The sequence below is a fragment of the Ranitomeya imitator genome, chromosome 1 (genome assembly GCF_032444005.1).
Source record: "Ranitomeya imitator isolate aRanImi1 chromosome 1, aRanImi1.pri, whole genome shotgun sequence".
NCBI lineage: Eukaryota > Metazoa > Chordata > Amphibia > Anura > Dendrobatidae > Ranitomeya > Ranitomeya imitator.
The window spans coordinates 566,808,500-566,828,002 of NC_091282.1; the positions used below are offsets into that span (position 1 = coordinate 566,808,500).

General features: G+C 43.7%; 1 protein-coding gene across 7 annotated transcripts in view; it reads left to right on the plus strand.

Annotated features, from left to right (window-relative positions):
* The window catches only part of PTPRS (protein tyrosine phosphatase receptor type S), a 715,207-nt gene that overhangs the window by 594,460 nt on the left and 101,244 nt on the right, over positions 1-19,503 (plus strand). For all 7 annotated transcript variants that reach the window (XM_069767783.1, XM_069767788.1, XM_069767782.1 and 4 more), the window contains 2 exons: positions 2,521-2,681; positions 7,968-8,080. In XM_069767783.1, the coding sequence (XP_069623884.1) occupies positions 2,521-2,681; positions 7,968-8,080 (274 nt within the window). The remainder of the gene's footprint in view (positions 1-2,520; positions 2,682-7,967; positions 8,081-19,503) is intronic.

Genomic DNA, 19,503 nt, shown 5'->3' on the forward strand with positions numbered 1-19,503 from the left:
TGAGGTTAGGGTTGGAGTTAGAATTGAGGGGTTTCTACTGTTTAGGCACATCAGGGGTCTCCAAACGCAACATGGCGCCACCATTGATTCCAGTCAATCTTGCATTCAAAAAGTCAAATGGTGCTCCCTACCTTCGGAGCCCCGACGTGCACCCAAACAGTGGTTTACCCCCACATAAGGGGTACCAGCACACTAAGGACAAACTGGGAAACAATTTTCTGGGGTCCAATTTCTCCTGTTACCCTTGTGAAAATAAAAAATTGCTTGCTAAAACATAATTTTTGAGGAAAGAAAAATGATTTTTTATTTTCACGGCTCTGCGTTGTAAACTTCTGTGAAGCACTTGGGGGTTCAAAGTGCTCGCCACATAACTAGATAAGTTCCCTGGGGGGTCTAGTTTCCAAAATGTGGTCACTTGTGGGGGGTTTCTACTGTTTAGGCACATCAGGGGCTCTGCAAATGCAACATGACGCCCGCAGACCATTACATCAAGTCTGCATTTCAAAAGTCACTACTTCCCTTCCAAGCCCTGACGTGTGCCCAAACAGTGGTTCCCCCCCCCCCCCCCCCCCACATATTGGGTATCAGCGTACTCAGGACAAACTGGACAACAACTTTTCGGGTCCAATTTCTCCTGTTACTCTTATGAACATAAAAAATTGTGGGCTAAAAAATAATTTTTGAGGAAAGAAAAATGATTTTTTATTTTCATGGCTCTGTGTTATAAACTTCTGTGAAACACTTGAGGTTTTAAAGTGGTCACCACACATCTAGATTAGTTCCTTGGGAGGTCTAGTTTCCAAATTGGGGTCATATGTGGGGAAGCTTCAATGTTTAGGCACACAGGGGCTCTCCAAATGCGACATGGTGTCAGCAAACGATTGTGGAAATGAACAAATTGAGGCTAAAAGAAATTTTTTGTGAAAAAAAAGTACTTTTTCATTTTTACGGATCAATTTGTGAAGCACCTGGGGGTTCAAAGTGCTCACTATAAATCTAGATAAGTTCCTTGGGGGGTCTAGTTTTCAAAATGGGGTCACATGTGGGGAAGCTCTAATGTTTAGGCACGCAGGGGCTCTCCAAATGCGACATGGCGTCAGCAAATGATTGGAGCTAATTTTTCATTCAAAAAGTCAAATGGCGCTCCTTCCCTTCTGAGCCCTACCGTGTGCCCAAACAGTGGTTTACCCCCACATGTGAGGTATCAGTGTACTCAGGAGAAATTGCCCGACACATTTTAGGATCCATTTTATCCTGTTACCCATGTGAAAATGAAAAAATTGAGGCTAAAAGAAATTTTTTGTGAAAAAAAAAGTACTTTTTCATTTTATGGATCAATTTGTGAAGAACCTGGGGGTTCAACTTGCTCACTATGCATCTAGATAAGTTCATTGGGGGGTCTAGTTTCCAAAATGGGGTCACTTGTGGGGGAGCTCCAATGTTTAGGCACACAGGGGCTCTCCAAACGCGACATGGTGTCCGCTAAAGATTAGAGCCAATTTTTTATTGAAAAAGTCAAATGGCGCTCCTTCCCTTCCGAGCCCTGTCGTGCGCCCAAACAGTGGTTCCCCCCCACATATGAGGTATCGGTGTACTCAGGACAAATTTTACAATAACTTTTGGTGTCCAGTAAAATAAATAAATTGTTGCTAAAACATCATTTTTGTGACTAAAAAGTTAAATGTTCATTTTTTCCTTCCATGTTGCTTCTGCTGCTGTGAAGCACCTGAAGGGTTAATAAACTTCTTGAAAGTGGTTTTGTTCACCTTGAGGGGTGCATTTTTTAGAATGGTGTCACTTTTGGGTATTTTCAGCCATATAGACCCCTCAAACTGACTTCAAATGTGAGGTGGTCCCTAAAAAAAATGGTTTTGTAAATTTTGCTGTAAAAATGAGAAATCGCTGGTCAAATTTTAACCCTTATAACTTCCTAGCAAAAAAGAATTTTGGTTCCAAAATTGTGCTGATGTAAAGTAGACATGTGGGAAATGTTATTTATTAACTATTTTGTGTCACATAACTCTCTCGTTTAACAGAATAAAAATTAAAAATTTGAAAATTGCAAAATTTTCTAAATTTTAGCCAAATTTCCATTTTTTTCACAAATAAACGCAAAAATTATCGACCTAAATTTACCACTAGCATGAAGCCCAATATGTCACAAAAAAACAAAATCAGAACCGCTAGGATTCGTTGAAGCGTTCCTGAGTTATTACCTCATAAAGGGACACTGGTCAGAATTACAAAAAACGGCAAGATCTTTAAGGTCAAAATAGGCTGGGTCATGAAGGGGTTAAACAAAATAAAGACTTCTAGTCAGTATAAATAGATTTTTTCTGAAGTAAAATAACATATTTTTTAAAGGATTGCAATGGCTTATTTAGCACATTACCTCTTAAAAAGATAGTCTGAGTCTGAAGGTAGTGTATTTGGTTAAAAAAATATTAAATTTGCCTCATTATGTAAAGGAATTAGAAAAATTCACCTTTTTGAAAATAGATTTTTTTTTCTTCCCGACAGAAAATGTTTGCTGCAAGCCCATATTCTGAACCAGTCTATATAGAGGATCCAGATCCCCAGCCAATTATTGATGGTGAAGAAGGTCTGATATGGGTTATTGGACCAGTCTTAGCTGTTGTTTTTATAATCTGTATTGTCATCGCTATTCTTCTCTATAAAAAGTAAGTTTCATAAATGTTTAAATATTAACAGTAATATTACCAATATTAATAATTGTGCATTACAATACAATTTCAAATAATTACTTTTTTTCCTACTTGAAATGTTATTTTCTTGCATCTAGTAATGGATAGTCCTAGCTGCTCCCTATTAACGATTAGGCAATCAGGCAGAACATGCAAGGAGTTTTGTTTATATTCACTAATAGGAAGCCATCCAGATAAAAGCCTTTCTTGGGGTATGTGCACATGATGTCTTTTCAGGTACATTCCAAAGTGCCCAAAAACCTCAGCAAAAAATGAATATAATGTACTTCAATGTTAAAGTAACATTGCTGTGCAAATGTTCATTTTTTGTGATTTCTAACTGCTTCAGGGCTGGGAAACCTTAACCCCTTCATGACCGGGGGATTTTTCATTTTTCCGTGTTTGTTTTTCACTCCCCTCCTTCCCAGAGCCATAACTTTTTTATTTTTCCGTCAATTTGGCCATGTGAGGGCTTATTTTTTTGCGGGACGAGTTGTACTTTTGAACGACATCATTGGTTTTAGCATGTCGTGTACTAGAAAACGGGAAAAAAATTCCAAGTGCGGTGAAATTGCAAAAAAAGTGCAATCCCACATTGGTTTTTTGTTTGGCTTTTTTGCTAGGTTCACTAAATGCTAAAACTGACCTGCCATTATGATTCTCCAGGTCAGTACGAGTTTATAGACACCAAATATGACTAGGTTATTTTTTATCTAAGTGGTGAAAAAAAATTCCAAACTTTGCTAAAAAAAAAAAAAAAAAAAATTGCGCCATTTTCCGATACTCGTAGCGTCTCCATTTTTCGTGCTCTGGGGTCGGTTGAGGGCTTATTTTTTGCGTGCTGAGATGACGTTTTTAATGATAGCATTTCGGTGCAGATACGTTCTTTTGATCGCCCGTTATTGCATTTTAATGCAATGTCGCGGCGACCAAAAAAACGTAATTCTGGCGTTTCGAGTTTTTTTCCCGCTACGCTGTTTAGCGATCAGGTTAATACTTTTTTTTTATTTGATAGATCGGGTGATTCTGAGCGCGGCGATACCAAATATGCGTAGATTTGATATTTTTTTTATTGATTTATTTTGATTGGGGCGAAAGGGGGGTGATTTAAAGGGACTCTGTCACCTGAATTTGGCGGGACCAGTTTTGGGTCATATGGGCGGAGTTTTCGGGTGTTTGATTCACCCTTTCCTTACCCGCTGGCTGCATGCTGGCTGCAATATTGGATTGAAGCTCATTCTCTGTCCTCCATAGTACACGCCTGCACAAAGCAATCTTGCCTTGTGCAGGCGTGTACTATGGAGGACAGAGAATGAACTTCAATCCAATATTGCAGCCAGCATGCAGCCAGCGGGTAAGGAAAGGGTGAATCAAACACCCGAAAACCCCGCCCATATGACCCAAAACTGGTCCCGCCAAATTCAGGTGACAGGTTCCCTTTAAACTTTTATGTTTTTTTTATTTTTTTCACATTTTTTTAAACTTTTTTTTTTTAACTTTTGCCATGCTTCAATAGCCTCCATGAGAGGCTAGAAGCAGGCACAACCCGATCGGCTCTGCTACATAGCAGCGATCTGCTGATCGCTGCTATGTAGCAGAATTGCACGTGTGCTGTGAGCGCCGACCACAGGGTGGCGCTCACAGCGACGGGCAATCAGTAACCATAGAGGTCTCAAGGACCTCTATGGTTACAATATACAAGCATCGCCGACCCCCGATCATGTGACGGGGGTCGGCGATGACGTCATTTCCGGCCGCCCGGCCGGAAGCGGTAGTTAAATGCCGCTGTCTGCGTTTGACAGCGGCATTTAACTAGTTAATAGGTGCGGGCAGATCGCAATTCTGCCCGCGCCTATTACGGGCACATGTCAGCTGTTCAAAACAGCTGACATGTCCCGGCTTTGGTGCGGGCTCACCGCTGCATCAAAGCAGGGGAGCCGGCATCGGACGGTATAGTACGTCCGATGCCGGTAAGGGGTTAAAGTTAGTAAAAGAAGTGACATGTTCATTGTTCGGGCAGCTTCATTTGGAAGCAGCTTTCTCTTTATACTTTAAAACTTAAAGCAAGGACTCCAGGACAGATATATTTCTGAACTATTTTCACTTTGGAAAATACTTTGAGTCCACATGTGCCTTAAAGATGTTGTTGGAACATACCGTGAACCTAGAAATCCGCCCTCCACCGAAACAGAAGTGATCATCTCATGACCATCAGTGGCCAGACTGCCGAGGCCACTCTAACAGTCAATTTGAGAGTTTTTAACTCCTTTATCTGTCTTTTTCTGAGCTGCTTTCAGATGATTTATGACCATTTCTTTATCCAACTTCTACTATGTGTAAAATAATGGAAGAGTAATTGTACTGTCTTTAATTATAAGGAAAAGTAAAGTAATGGCAATTTGGTAGTATTGACTTGACAAAAAACAGAGTTTTTTGAGGAGTTTTTTAGTCAAGTCAAGTCTGCTTTAAAAAATAACTTGAATGCTTGAAAGACTCTTCTTACTTATTTCTATTGGGAAACCATCTTGCTGTTCATATAGTCAGTATTTTTATTGCTTCATCTTTTAAAAAAAACACCTGGTTGAAAAAAATTAAAGTGCATGTCAGTTTGATGCGGCTCCTGATGTAAGCCAAAATCAGGACAGAGGAAAAGTATAATAGAAACACGTCACCACTTCTGTATTTATCAGCCACTCCTGGTTTTGGCTTATAAATACTGATAGAAAATACCGACCAAATTCTGACCATGATCAAAAACATATGTATTGCCCACAAAATTGTGTGACCATAGTTTTTGAAAACCATGTGCACATGGACATGAATGTAGGCCATATGCATCCCCCATAATGTAATTGCACACACTAACTGCAAGATGTGTTCTGACCTAGAAAAGAAAATATTGCCACCACTAGTTTTTCCTTAACTCCTTGTGTGATGGAATAGTTTCAGATAAAAAGGAAGTTGACGCTTCACTTGAGACAAATGCAATGGATGTACTGCCTTAGGTTTCTGCAGAATGGCAGGCACAGTACTGTATAAGGTGCGTGCCTCTGACTGCAGAGCCCCTATGGGATAGCTAGAAGGAAATTGTGCAGTGCCTAATTCCCTCCTCCCACTACTCCCCAGGTGATGCCATAATTGGGATACCCAAGGGACCACTTGGAAGAAAGAGGAAGGGAAGTCCGGCCACACCCTCAGGGGTTAAATTCAGGTGCCCGGGACCAGTGCCTCCCTCTTTCTCCCCGGCTGACCCTTGGAAGCTGTTGTCCCACCCTCCCTCCCTTTTAAACTTGTGAACGTGCTGTCCTATGATTGTTAAATGTTTTAATTATTTAAAAAAAAAATTATGATGATTTTTATTATGTCACAAGGGTAGGTAGAGGGGGGCAAAGGTTCGTAACCGCTCATCGGCTTGCTTGCCCAGCAGTCATCGACGGGGCCTTCAGCGATGAGTCCGTTGCGAATTGTAATTGCCCTTCTTTACTTTTCAATTAATAAACTGTGACCGGCCTGTTCAACCCATCCAGGCCTGTTGGTATTTTTTATTACGGGATTGGGGGGAGGGGGGAAGGCACTGTTTAGGACACACAGGTCTCTGCAGTCTAAATAAAGCTAAGCTGACAGATAGCACATAATCACTTTAACCCCTTAGTGACAGAGACAATCGTTATCTTAATGACCATTAATCTGACCAGTGTCATTTATGAGGTAATAACTCCTGAATGTTTCTATGTATCCCAGGAAAGATACGCATCCTGATGAAGAGGCCATTGTACCTTGAAACGCGTTGAATAAACCACACTTTAGTGCGTGAACAATTCTGGGTCTTCATTTATTTGGCAGCGCAGATCAAATCCACGCTTTCCCAGTCATTTAATGTTGATGATTATGGCTTACAGCCAATGAAAACTCAAAAGCCATTATCTCAGTAAATTAGAATACTTTATAACACCAACCTGAAAAATGATTTTAAAATCTGAAATGTTGGCCTACTGAAATGTATGTTCAGTAAATGCACTTAGTACTTGGTCGGGGCTCCTTTTGCATCAATTACTGCATCAATACAGTGTGTCATGGAGGTGATCAGTCTGTGGCACTGCTGAGCTGTTATGGAAACCCAGGTTGTTCTGATAGCAGCATTCAGCTTGCCTGCATTGTTGGGTCTGGTGTCTCTCATCTTCCTCTTGACAATACCCCATAGATTCTCAAATTATTCAAAACAGGAATTAATGCAAAGTGGAATGAAAAAAATATGCATATATTTTTTGTTCCACTAAAATATTGATTTAACCCAATTTTTTCATTTTCACAATTTTTTTACTGGAGTGCATGTGATTTGTCAATTTTGCAATGACACAGCCTGTTAGACCTTGCTTATGGCAGGACCTAATGGGCCACCATACTCCATTACCTGGCCTCGGGATGTCATTACAATTATCGGAACTGAGAGGGTTAAAGAAAGAGGCCTCCATTAACTGCCCAGATGCTCACTATTCTGATTGACAGGCAGTTGAGGCCAGGAAGCGCCTTGTTAGGTAGCAGAGCCATGTGGCATAGAAATGACAGAAGACAAGTAATATTGTGAAGGATCTTTTAAAAGGACGCATTAGTGAAATAAAAATAGTTTACAAATATTGCCAATAATGAGTTACAAGAGTGCTAATTATTGGGCCTATGTATTATCTGCACAGTGCCATCGCTTGATAATTGTTACAAATAGCTTCTTGTAAAATTAAGGAAAAGCCTAATCCAGAATTAGTGTCTGCCCTGTCCACTAAATGGACAGCTGAATTCTGCCCCCATAATGTAAAACGTACACTGCACCCCTCTTTCAGAGGCTACACCATCAGAGTGTAATAGGTAAGGAATCCCTGATCGTCAACCGTCCAGTTAATGGAACCTAGGTGAGGTCAGGATGGGTGAGAAAACAAGTGTGCATGCCTGTTTCTGTCATTTCATAGACTCCCCATTTAGCCTTGTCCTACAGTGTATGCAGCCTATATGTATATGCATATTCTCTGCATATGAATTATATACTTGTCATCTTGTTTTTTATTTGTTGTCTTTCATATTAGTTTCTGATGTAATATTGCCATTTAATGTGTTATTCTTATTTGCCCCCATCAACAGCAAACCAGACAGGTAAGAACTCAGTCTTGTTATTTTGCATATTTCATCTTGCACCTTATTAATGCTTAGTGTGGTGGGGTTTTATTTCTTTTGAAAGGAAAAAATAATTGCTTATTTTTTGCTTTTTTAAAGTAAAAGGAAAAACTCCGAACCCAGGACTAAATGTCTGTTGAACAATGCAGAGATTCCTCCCCACCACCCTACTGACCCAGTAGAAATGAGACGGATAAACTTTCAAACTCCAGGTAATGGCGAAAATTGTCATTTTTATTAATTGTGAAATGAAATACAATCACATCACACACGGCCATATTGAGGTCTGTGCTGACCTTGGTGTCCATAGCCTGCTGACGGCCTATAATGTTCCTCAATTAGCTTCACTTTTACATGAAGGCACAAAGTTTTTTTCCTCCTATTTTTAGAGAAACTATGGCATATTCCAACATAGGATGTACATGTACAGGATGAAAGTGGGGAATTCTTTGGCCTTATAAAAGCAACACAGCATGATGAATCTGGGTCCATAATGTAGACCCATGCGGACAGCTTGCTCTGCCATATTCCTTTTTGCATACAAACATTATAAATTAAATGAAGGTTAAAGAATTTCTGCAGTGATTTTCTTAAAAAAACCTCTTGGATTCACAGCATCATTGCCCCTAGGTTAGGTTGGGTAAGTGTACAGTGACTGGAGCGCTTCATGTATCTGTAATATGGCAGCCAAATATTAAGAACAATTTCCTGTTAGTGATTTAGGACAGCAACACACCTTGGCTTTGCTGGGATACTATAGGGACACTGGAATAACCACCTCCCAGCTCCAAACCACAAGGTGTATTCCCTTCTTGTGCATTAAGGCATATACCACTGGAAATTCATACATGTGTAGTAGATGTGCATCCTACCAATAGAACCTGCATATTTCCATATTTGGGCCCGTGCATTGTCATTGAGAGGTGATTGGAACACCCCCTGGTTCTTGAGAGTTGTGTGTCTCAATGGTGGGTCCTGCATCTACTACATATTTACAGTGGCTTACGAAAGTATCCACTCCCCCTTGGCTTTTAACCTATTTTGTTACATTACAACCTATGTTTAAATATTTTTGTAATCTGATTTGTGTGTGATGTATCAGCACTAAATAGTCTAAGTTGGTGTAGTGAGAAAAATATAGACATAAATTAAATTTATGGGATAAAATTACTAAAACTTGGCATATGCATATATAGTGGCAATTTGCTATGAAACCCCCTAAAAATTTCTGGTGCAAGCAATTAACTTCATAAGTCACATGCTTAGTGATAGGAAGTCTAACCGTGTGCAATCTAAGTGTCACATGGTCTGTCCGTATATACATACCTTCTCTGAAAGGCCACATAGGCTGCAACACCATTAAGCAAGAGGAACCACTAAGGAAACACCACCATGAAGACCAAGGAGATCTTCAAACAAGTCAGGGACAAAATTGTTGACAAGTACAAGTCAAGGTTGGTTTATATATATAAAAAAAATCCCAATCTGATTATCCCCCTGAGCCCCATAAAATCCATTATCACATGTAAATAACATGGTACCACAACAAACATGCCAAGAGAGGGCTGCCCTCCAAAACTCTCAGACCAGGGAAGGAGGGCACTAATCAGTGAGCAGTCCAAATAGAAAAAAGAAGAAATGGAGCCAGCAAAAAGATCAGATTTGATCCTACACTATTAATATGGGTATAATAATAATAATAATAATTTTTATTTATATAGCGCCAACATATTCCGCAGCGCTTTACAAATTATAGAGGGGACTTGTACAGACAATAGACATTACAGCATAACAGAAATACAGTTCAAAACAGATACCAGGAGGAGTGAGGGCCCTGCTCGCAAGCTTACAAACTATGGGGAAAAGGGGAGACACGAGAGGTGGATGGTAACAATTGCTTTAGTTATTCGGACCAGCTATAGTGTAAGGCTCAGGTGTTCACGTAAAGCTGCATGAACCAGTTAACTGCCTAAGTATGTAGCAGTACAGACACAGAGGGCTAATACTGCATAAAGTGTATGAGAACATGATGCGAGGAACCTTTTTTTTTTTAATTATAAATAGGCCACACAGGGATCGTTAGGTTAATGCATTGAGGCGGTAGGCCAGTCTGAACAAATGAGTTTTTAGGGCACGCTTAAAACTGTGGGGATTGGGGATTAATCGTATTAACCTAGGTAGTGCATTCCAAAGAATCGGCGCAGCACGTGTAAAGTCTTGGAGACGGGAGTGGGAGGTTCTGATTATTGAGGATGCTAACCTGAGGTCATTAGCGGAGCGGAGGGCACGGGTAGGGTGGTAGACTGATACCAGGGAGGAGATGTAGGGTGGTGTTGAGCCATGGAGTGCTTTGTGGATGAGGGTAGTAGTTTTGTACTGGATTCTGGAGTGGATGGGTAGCCAGTGTAATGACTGGCACAGGGTAGAGGCATCGGTGTAACGGTTGGTGAGGAATATGATCCTGGCTGCAGCATTCAGGACAGATTGGAGCGGGGAGAGTTTTGCAAGAGGGAGGCCGATTAGTAGAGAGTTACAATAGTCCAGACGAGAATGAATAAGTGAAACAGTTAGAGTTTTTGCAGAGTCGAAAGTAAGAAAAGGGCGAATTCTAGAAATGTTTTTGAGATGCAGGTAAGAAGAGCGAGCCAGTGATCGGATGTAGGGGGTGAATGAAAGGTCAGAATCAAGGATGACCCCAAGGCAGCGGGCATGTTGCTTTGGAGTAATGGTGGAACCGCACACGGAGATGGCAATGTCAGGCAAAGGTAGGTTAGTAGAGGGAGAGAACACGAGGAGCTCAGTTTTTGACAGGTTTAGTTTCAGATAGAGGGAGGACATGATGTTAGAGACAGCGGTAAGACAATCACTGGTGTTTTCTAAAAAGGTTGGTGTGATATCAGGAGCAGAAGTGTATAATTGGGTGTCGTCAGCATAGAGATGGTACTGGAAACCAAATCTACTGATTGTTTGTCCAATAGGGGCAGTATACAACGAGAAGAGTAGGGGGCCTAGGACTGATCCTATATAATATAATCATCAGCAACATTTCTCTCTATGGTTTTTTTTTAATCAGATGTATGATTTTATCATGATTTCTGTGTTTTTCTCTATCCACATCACAGGTGCTGCACCTTATAATTAGAGATGAGCGGTGTTCTAGTCGAACTGTTCGCCAATTTCAAATTCGAGCTGTTTTGGGCGGTGTTCGAGTCGTTCGACGAACTCGAACAATTTGCTTAAAATTCGGCTGTTCGAGTTTCTGTTCGATAACTGTTCGTTCAGCAAAAGCCTCGCTTGATTTTCACATTAAAACTGTTTATCATTGTTAATAGACTGTTCCAGTGTATAGTGGGAGGGGGGCGGGGGATAGATCTGTGCTGAAATAACGCCGATCTCCATTTTTTTTTTCACGCATTTACAGAGGGGCGGTGCAGTCTCTCAGCCTATCAGCAGTGCACACACACACAGCAATGTGCATGTGATGCACACAAGCAAGGGCATGTGTCATTGGCTGTGTATGTCACATGTCCTTGCCCTATAAGAACCAGCCATTTGCCCCGTCGCCACCATTTCCTCACTGTTGCAGCTTAGTGTTAGACGGCACCGCTGCTGCTGTGGGTGCTATACAGACTAAAGGTACCGTCACACTCAGCGACGCTGCAGCGATATAGACAAAGAGCCGACCTAAACTAGATTGCTGGAGCGTCGCTGTTTAGGTCGCTGTAGAGACGTCAAACACAGCAACTCCAGAACGATGCCGGAGCGATCCAGTGACGTAACGGCGACTCACTTATCGTTCTCGCTAGTTGTTAGCTCCATGTAAAACGTTGCTGGCGTCGTTGCTTTTGATGTCAAACATGACGATACACGCCGACCTGGCAACGAAATAAAGTTCTGGACTTCTAGCTCCGACCAGCGATGGCACAGCGGGATCCAGATCGCTGCTGCGTGTCAAACACAACGAGATCGCTATCCAGGACGCTGCAACGTCACGGATTGTTGTCGTTCTCGTTGCAAAGTTGCCAAGTGTGACGGTACCTTAAGAGTGTTTTTTTGGAGCAAATTGTCAGAGAGATAGGTTTAGGGAGGAGTCAGGACTAGTTGTAATATCAGCCCTTTTCAGGGTAGGTTACAGCAGTTCATAGCACTTTTTGCCAGGCAGGTCTGTGCCACTGTCACTGCATTTGGTGTAATCTAGCTCAGCCAATCCTTTTGGGCTAGTAGCATTGTCTGGTAGTCATCTGAGTAGCCTGCCTGTGAAGCTAGCTACACTGCCTGTGTATATAAATTTGTACTGCATCTAACCCAGTAAATCGTTTTGGGCTTAGTAGCAGTGTCTGCATGTCAGCGGAGTAGCCCGCCTGTGAAGCTACACTGCCTGTGTATCTACATTTTTACTGCATCTAACCCAGTAAATCGTTTTGGGCCTAGGAGCAGTGTCTGCACGTCAGCGGAGTAGCCCACCTGTGAAGCTGCACCGCCTGTGTATCTAAATTTTTACTGCATCTAACCCAGTAAATTGTTTTGGGCTTAGTAGCAGTGTCTGCACGTCAGCAGTGTAGCCCGCCTGTGAAGCTACACCGCCTGTGTATCTAAATTTTTACTGCATCTAACCCAGTAAATCGTTTTGGGCTTAGTAGCAGTGTCTGCACATCAGCGGAGTAGCCCGCCTGTGAAGCTACACTGCCTGTGTATCTACATTTTTACTGCATCTAACCTAGTAAATCGTTTTGGGCCTAGGAGCAGTGTCTGCACGTCAGCGGAGTAGCCCACCTGTGAAGCTGCACCTCCTGTGTATCTAAATTTTTACTGCATCTAACCCAGTAAATAGTTTTGGGCTTAGTAGCTGTGTCTGCACATCAGCGGAGTAGCCCGCCTGTGAAGCTACACTGCCTGTGTATCTAAATTTTTACTGCATTTAACCCAGTAAATCGTTTTGGGCTTAGTAGCAGTGTCTGCACGTCAGCGGAGTAGCCCGCATGTGAAGCTAGCTACACTGCCTGTGTATCTAAATTCTTACTGCATCTAACTCAGTAAATCGTTTTGGGCTTAGTAGCAGTGTCTGCACGTCAGCGGAGTAGCCCGCCTGTGAAGCTAGACCGCCTGTGTATCTAAATTTTTACTGCATCTAACCCAGTAAATCGTTTTGGGCTTAGTAGCAGTGTCTGCACGTCAGCGGAGTAGCCCGCCTGTGAAGCTAGACGGCCTTTGTATCTAAATTTTTACTGCATCTAACCCAGTAAATCGTTTTTGGCCTAGTAGCAGTGTCTGCACGTCAGCGGAGTAGCCCACCTGTGAAGCCAGCTACACCGCCTGTGTATCTAAATTTTTACTGCATCCAACCCAGTAAATCGTTTTGCGCTTAGTAGCAGTGTCTGCACGTCAGCAGAGTAGCCCGCCTGTAAAGCTACGCTGCCTGTGTATCTAAATTTTTACTGCATCTAACCCAGTAAATCGTTTTGGGCCTAGGAGCAGTGTCTGCACGTCAGCGGAGTAGCCCGCCTGTGAAGCTAGCTACACCGCCTGTGTATCTAAATTTTTACTGCATCTAACCCTGTTAATCGTTTTGGGCTTAGTAGCAGTGTCTGCATGTCAGCGGAGTAGCCCGCCTGTGAAGCTACACTGCCTGTGTATCTAAATTTTTACTGCATCTCACCCAGTAAATCGTTTTGGGCCTAGGAGCAATGTCTGCACGTCAGGGGAGTAGCCCGCCTGTGAAGCTAGCTACACCGCCTGTATATCTAAATTTTTACTGCATCTAACCCAGTAAATAGTTTTGGGCTTAGTAGCAGTGTCTGCACATCAACGGAGTAGCCCTCCTGTGGAGCTACACCGCCTGTGTATCTAAATTTTTACTGCATCTAACCCAGTAAAACGTTTTGGGCCTAGGAGCAGTGTCTGCACATCAGCGGAGTAGCCTGCCTTTGAAGCTACACCGTCTGTGTATCTCAATTTTCACTGCATCTAATTCAGTTATTAGTTTTGGGCCTAGTACCACAGTTTGGACACTCAGTTCTGCTCGGTTTTCATCCATCGGTTGTTGTGCCAACAACTACAGATACAGAGTTGCCAATTAGTTAAGCACTAAAATGAGTGGCAAAAGGACTGCTGCTGGTAGAAAGGGGAATAGGCATGTTGGAAAGGGACAAAAGGTTGTGTCAGTGGGGTAGGTGGTAAAGCAACAGTAACATCTGCAGAGGAAAGACCATCTTGCAGCCAAAGTAAGATGTCTACTTCTTTTCGTGGATAATCTGATATGATCCCTTTCTTACGGCCATCGCTACGAGCATCGCTACAAATTCCAGATGAGGCACAAAAACAGCAGATGCTTGAACGGATATCAAGTGCTCGTTCAAGTGGGCTCTCCTCCACCTCAACTTCAACATCACAATTACTCCAGTCACCCCAATCGCACTTGCTTCCTCAGAGCTCCCAAGTCTCCAGCCGCCCATCTGAGTATGGGGTAACACAGATGGTTGAGTCTGCAGAGCTGTTTACTCATACTATAGCCTGGAAATCAGAGGTCTGCTTCAGAGCTTCTGTGAATCCAGATGAGGAAATGATCTGCACTGATGCCCAGAATCTTTGTGAGTCGGATCCAGGCCCAGATGAAAAAGGTTCTGAGCATAATGTAGACCCTTGTTCGCAAACTGTAACTCCTGTTGGTGGAGACAATGAGGAAGATGATGATGAGACTGAGATACCTGATTGGAACGAAAACTTGACTTTTTGGTCAGCGCAGGAAGAGGTTGGCTCTGAGGACGACGGGTGTGAAGATGACGAGGTTGGAGACCCCACTTACTGACAACTCACAGTCCGCCAGTCCATGAGGTCAGCAGAGGAGGTGGAGGAGGATGCTAGTGACGAGTCTGACGACGAGGTTAGGTTGTGCCTTCCTGGACAGAGACTGAGTACTGGAAGCACATCACAAACTGCATCCTCAACCACAACTGTGCCTCTGAGCACAAGTTGTGGTGGCTCTTCAGGTCACATGGGCTCTAAGCCTTTTTTTGAGATCGCAAATTATGACCCAACTCATGTTGTCTGTAAGATTTGTCACCAAAATCTCTGTAGAGGCCAAAAAATGAATAGTTTGAATACTTCATGCATGAACCGTCACATGGATATGAGGCATAAGTTGCAGTAGGAAGCTCACTGTGCTACAATGCGGCCTAGTGGGCCGGCCAACCACTGTCTGCCCCATCAAGTGCATCCGCGGCCTCTTCATCCTCTGTGACTGTGGGGACAGCAGTCGCACATGGTTTTGAACGCAGACCTTCCACCTCTTTATCCACAACAGCCAGTGTGATTGGTAGGTCATCAGTAGATTTGCAAGTGGAAACACCTGCTGGTGTTGAGCGCTCTCCGACATCGAGACCACCACATTTTGATCAAGGAAACATAATTTCTCTGCCTGCACCTTCCTCACAGACCAGCAGTTTGCCGTGGACACCCTACTCAACCCTGTCTAAGCACAGCAGCCAGCCCTCAGTCCCTCTGATGTGGACAAGTAAAAGACCATTTCCTCCTAGCCATTACAAAGCTAAGAGGTTGAATTTCACCATCTGCAAGCTGTTGCCTACAGAAATGCTGCCTTTCCGCCTGGTGGACACAGAGGATTTTCGAGACCTTATGTCCGTCGCAGTGCCCCAGTACCAGATGCCCAGTCGCCACTACTTCTCAAAGAAAGGTGTGCCTGCGCTACACCAGCATTTCACCCACAACATCACTGCTTCCTTGAGAAACTCTGTGTGTGACAGGGTGCATTTCACCACAGACACTTGGACGAGTAGACATAGACGGGGCGTTACATGTCAGTGACTGGGCAATGGGTAACTATGGTGACATCAGGAGAAGGGGCTGCTGTCCAAGTCTTGCCGTCCCTATGAGGTGCTCGTCGATCCTCTGTATCTCTAAGTTCCTCCACTGCTTCTGCCTCCTCAAACTCCTCTCGGTCCTTCATCTGCACCCAAAGCCTGTCTGGTAATGCCACCCGTGTTCTAACTGCGCAGAAGGAATCCTGCACACCTCCTTACTATGCTGTCACCAGGGCTCAACGGCATCAGGCAGTGTTTACATTGAAATGTCTGGGAAATGTGAGTCACACAGCTGGGGAGTTGTGGTCAGCTCTGGAGACCGAGTTCCATCAATGGTTGTCTCCACTGAACCTGCAGCCAGGAAATGCCGTGTGCGACAATGCTGCAAACCTGGGTGCAGCCCTTCTCTCTGGGGCTATGTCACACACGTGCCTTGTATGGCTCACGTTTTGAACCAGTGGGATAAAAAAACAATTTTTATCCCACTATCCCGGACTAGATAGGCTTCTGCAGAGGGCACGGTCGCTGTGAGCTTACTTCTGCCGTTCGCATCCTGCAGTTCAATGACTTACATCTCTACAGAAGTCGTTGGGCCTGCAAGTTGAACCGGCTGAAATGCGATGTGCCCACACAGTGGAATTCAACTCTGCACATGTTGCAGCGACTGTGGCAGCACCGACAAGCCTTGGTGCAATACGTTATGACATATAGCCTGGGCCAAAGATATCCAGAGGTGGGGCAAAACACGCTGCAGGAGTGGTCTCAGATCAGGGACCTATGCACCCTTCTGCACAGTTTTGAATTAGCGACGAAGATGTTTAGAGCTGACGATGCCATTATCAGCATGACTATTCCGGTCATTTACATGCTGGAGCACACCTTACACAGTATTCGGAGTCAGGTGGTGGGACAAGAGGAGGAGGAACAGAAGTCATATGCGGAAGGGATAATATCTCCAAGGTCCAGATGGTCGGCAGCACCAAGGTGGCTGGCATTGGAGGGTTGGGGAGAGGGATTAGCGAGGGCGCATGGTAGCAGCCAAACTGTTGAGAAAGGTGCAGGAGCCGAGGAAGAAGTGGAGGAAGAACTGGCGCTGGGCATGGAAGACTCATCAGATGAGGGAGACCTTGTTCAAATTTCTGTTGTGCGAGGTTGGGGGAAGAGGGCAGAGGAAGGAAGCATGATTCTCACCTCGCCGACCACCAAGACAACAAGGACTTGGTCCTCCTGGATGTGCAAGACACATGAGTGCCTTCTTGCTGCACTACCTGCAACATGATCCTCGGATTGTCAGAATCCGAAGTAATGCCGACTACTGGGTTGCCACACTCTTACATCCCGGGTACAAAAGTAAATTTGGTGAAATAATTCCTGCCATAGAAAGGGATTCACGCATGCAGGAGTATCAGCAGAGACTGTTACAGAATCTTACATCTGCTTTTCCACAAAACACCAGTGGTGCACGTAGTGAATCTCTGAGTTCTAACTAGCCAACCATGGGACTGTGGAGTCATCACTCAAACCGTAACAGTAACATCATATTTGGTGGTAACAGCAATTTTTTCCAATCGTTTCAAGAATTTTTTAGACCATCCTTTGCAAGGCCACAGGAGACAAGAAGTCTGACGAATAGCCAACGCTTAGAGAGGATGGTACAGGAGTATCTCTATGTTAACATCGATGGCATGACTGTGGAACTGGACCCTTGCTCATTTTGGGATTCCAATCTGGAAAAATGGCCTGAGCTCGCCACTCAGACCTTGGAGATCTTGTCATGCCCCGCAGCCAGCGTTCTCTCTGCACGTGTGTTCAGCGCTGCTGGTGGTGTGCTGACAGATATGCGCACGCGGCTGTCCAGTGACAATGTAGACAGACTAACGTTCATCAAGATGAACAAATCCTGGATCTGCAAGGACTTCTACCCCTGTGTCATCCTGGAGAGACTAAACGCTTGATGATTTTTGAAAATCACCTCACCAACCATTTTAAGAAACTCTGGCGAAATTGATGCTACTTAAGTGGTGTCTGTGGCCCAATTTTTTGGAAAAAAATGGAGACTTTTTTTGGAGTCTCCTTGCTGTGTTTTACATGACGTTGGCATAGTCAATTCCAGGTGGGTGCGGTCGCTCCCACTCCCTTTTAACCTTTAAAAACTGCATACACTATGGCTTGGGGTAACACAGATGGTTGAGTCTGCAGAGCTGTTTACTCATACTATGGCCTGGGATGCAGAGGTCTGCTCCAAAGCTTCAGTGTCTGCTAGTCAGCAGAGTAGCCCGCCCATGAAGCAAGCTACACCGCCTGTTTACCTAATTAATAATTTTTTAACTGCATCTAGCCCAGGAAATCCTTTTGGGCCTAGTAGCATTTTGTGCTACTCAGCAGAGTACCCCACCCATGAAGCAAGCTGCACCGCCTATTTATCTAATTACTAATTTTAACGGCATCTAGCCCAGGCAATACTTTGGGCCTAGTAGCAATTTCTACTACTCAGCAGAGTACCCCACCCATGAAGCAAGCTACACCGCCTTCTTCCTTTTTCATTCTAACCTTTTGGCTCTGGGTGTCCGCTCTCCCTCCAGCTCTCTCCTTCTCACAGGTGGACTACCGCGTGTATTCACACTGTGGCAAATCTTTTGGGCCCAGGCATAAGAAGTCGTCGAGTTAATGGATAATATGTGTCCCCTTAGAAACGTCCATGACGACCCATTCGAGGACGCAACTAAACGCCTCTAATAGTGAGCAGGATACGGAGCACCCGATGGGCAAACAGTGATCTATGTAGTATGCTCCTTCACAGAAGCAGCCCAATAGGCGCACACTATTCGGAGGCATAGATAGTAACCAGAACGCCCCTTCCCAACTTCTTGACCCGCCTGATTGCCTCGTCAAAGGAGGTACAGTATATAGTACTGTACTTGGTTCCGCGTCGATGTTGTCGTTTACAGACCTGCCCCTTGGATAGGACAAATGGTGAATTAGTCTGAATGTATTGGGTTCCTTTTTTGGCACGACTCCGAACGGGGGTACCACTACGTCTTCTAAGGAAAGTGTTCTGAATGGACACGCCATTCTACCTAAAGATATTTCTTTTTTTTTATTTTTTGTCACGACGTCTGGGTGTTGGTAGGCTGATTTTAGATTTCTACTCCAGCCTTTCTTGATTTTAGAAGGGCATGACATGCCTATATGTGTATCTCCTCCTTTTACTCCTCTACCTCTTTTCTTTTAGCATGACTATATGTACTTGTGACTTTTCCATGTGTTTGTTGTGTCTTCTGAGCAGTTTGCCAGCTTTTGGACACCTTTTAGGGTGTTTTCTATGTCTTTCTATGTGTTTGTATGTGTTTGTGTTTGCCTGCCATTGGTTTCAATGGGGTTCGACGAACATTCGTCGAACACGCCCCAATTCGATGAACCGAACAGTAGGGGCGTGGCTCAACACTACCTATAATTAGATTAATGAAACATGTATATATAGGTGTGGTTACCTGGAGATAGTTTTCTATATTTTGTTTGAATTGCACTTTAGAAATCAGGTTATGATTAAGAAGAATCGCTTCAAACACATCTACCCTGTTATTGATTTTCTCGTGGGACTATCTCCCGGATATGATATACAATCTATGTCAAGTGTGAACTTTACCCTGATACTATGTTTTAAAGCATAAAATAAACTCTGGGATTTTAACAGAGGTGCTGGATCCATTTTTTTGTTTTTCTACATGGAGTGCTTCAACCTGGGTTGTAAGATCCTGTGCACTCGATGATAGGTGAGCTGATCACTTTTCTTTATTGCATTACTCAGAGAGGCAGCA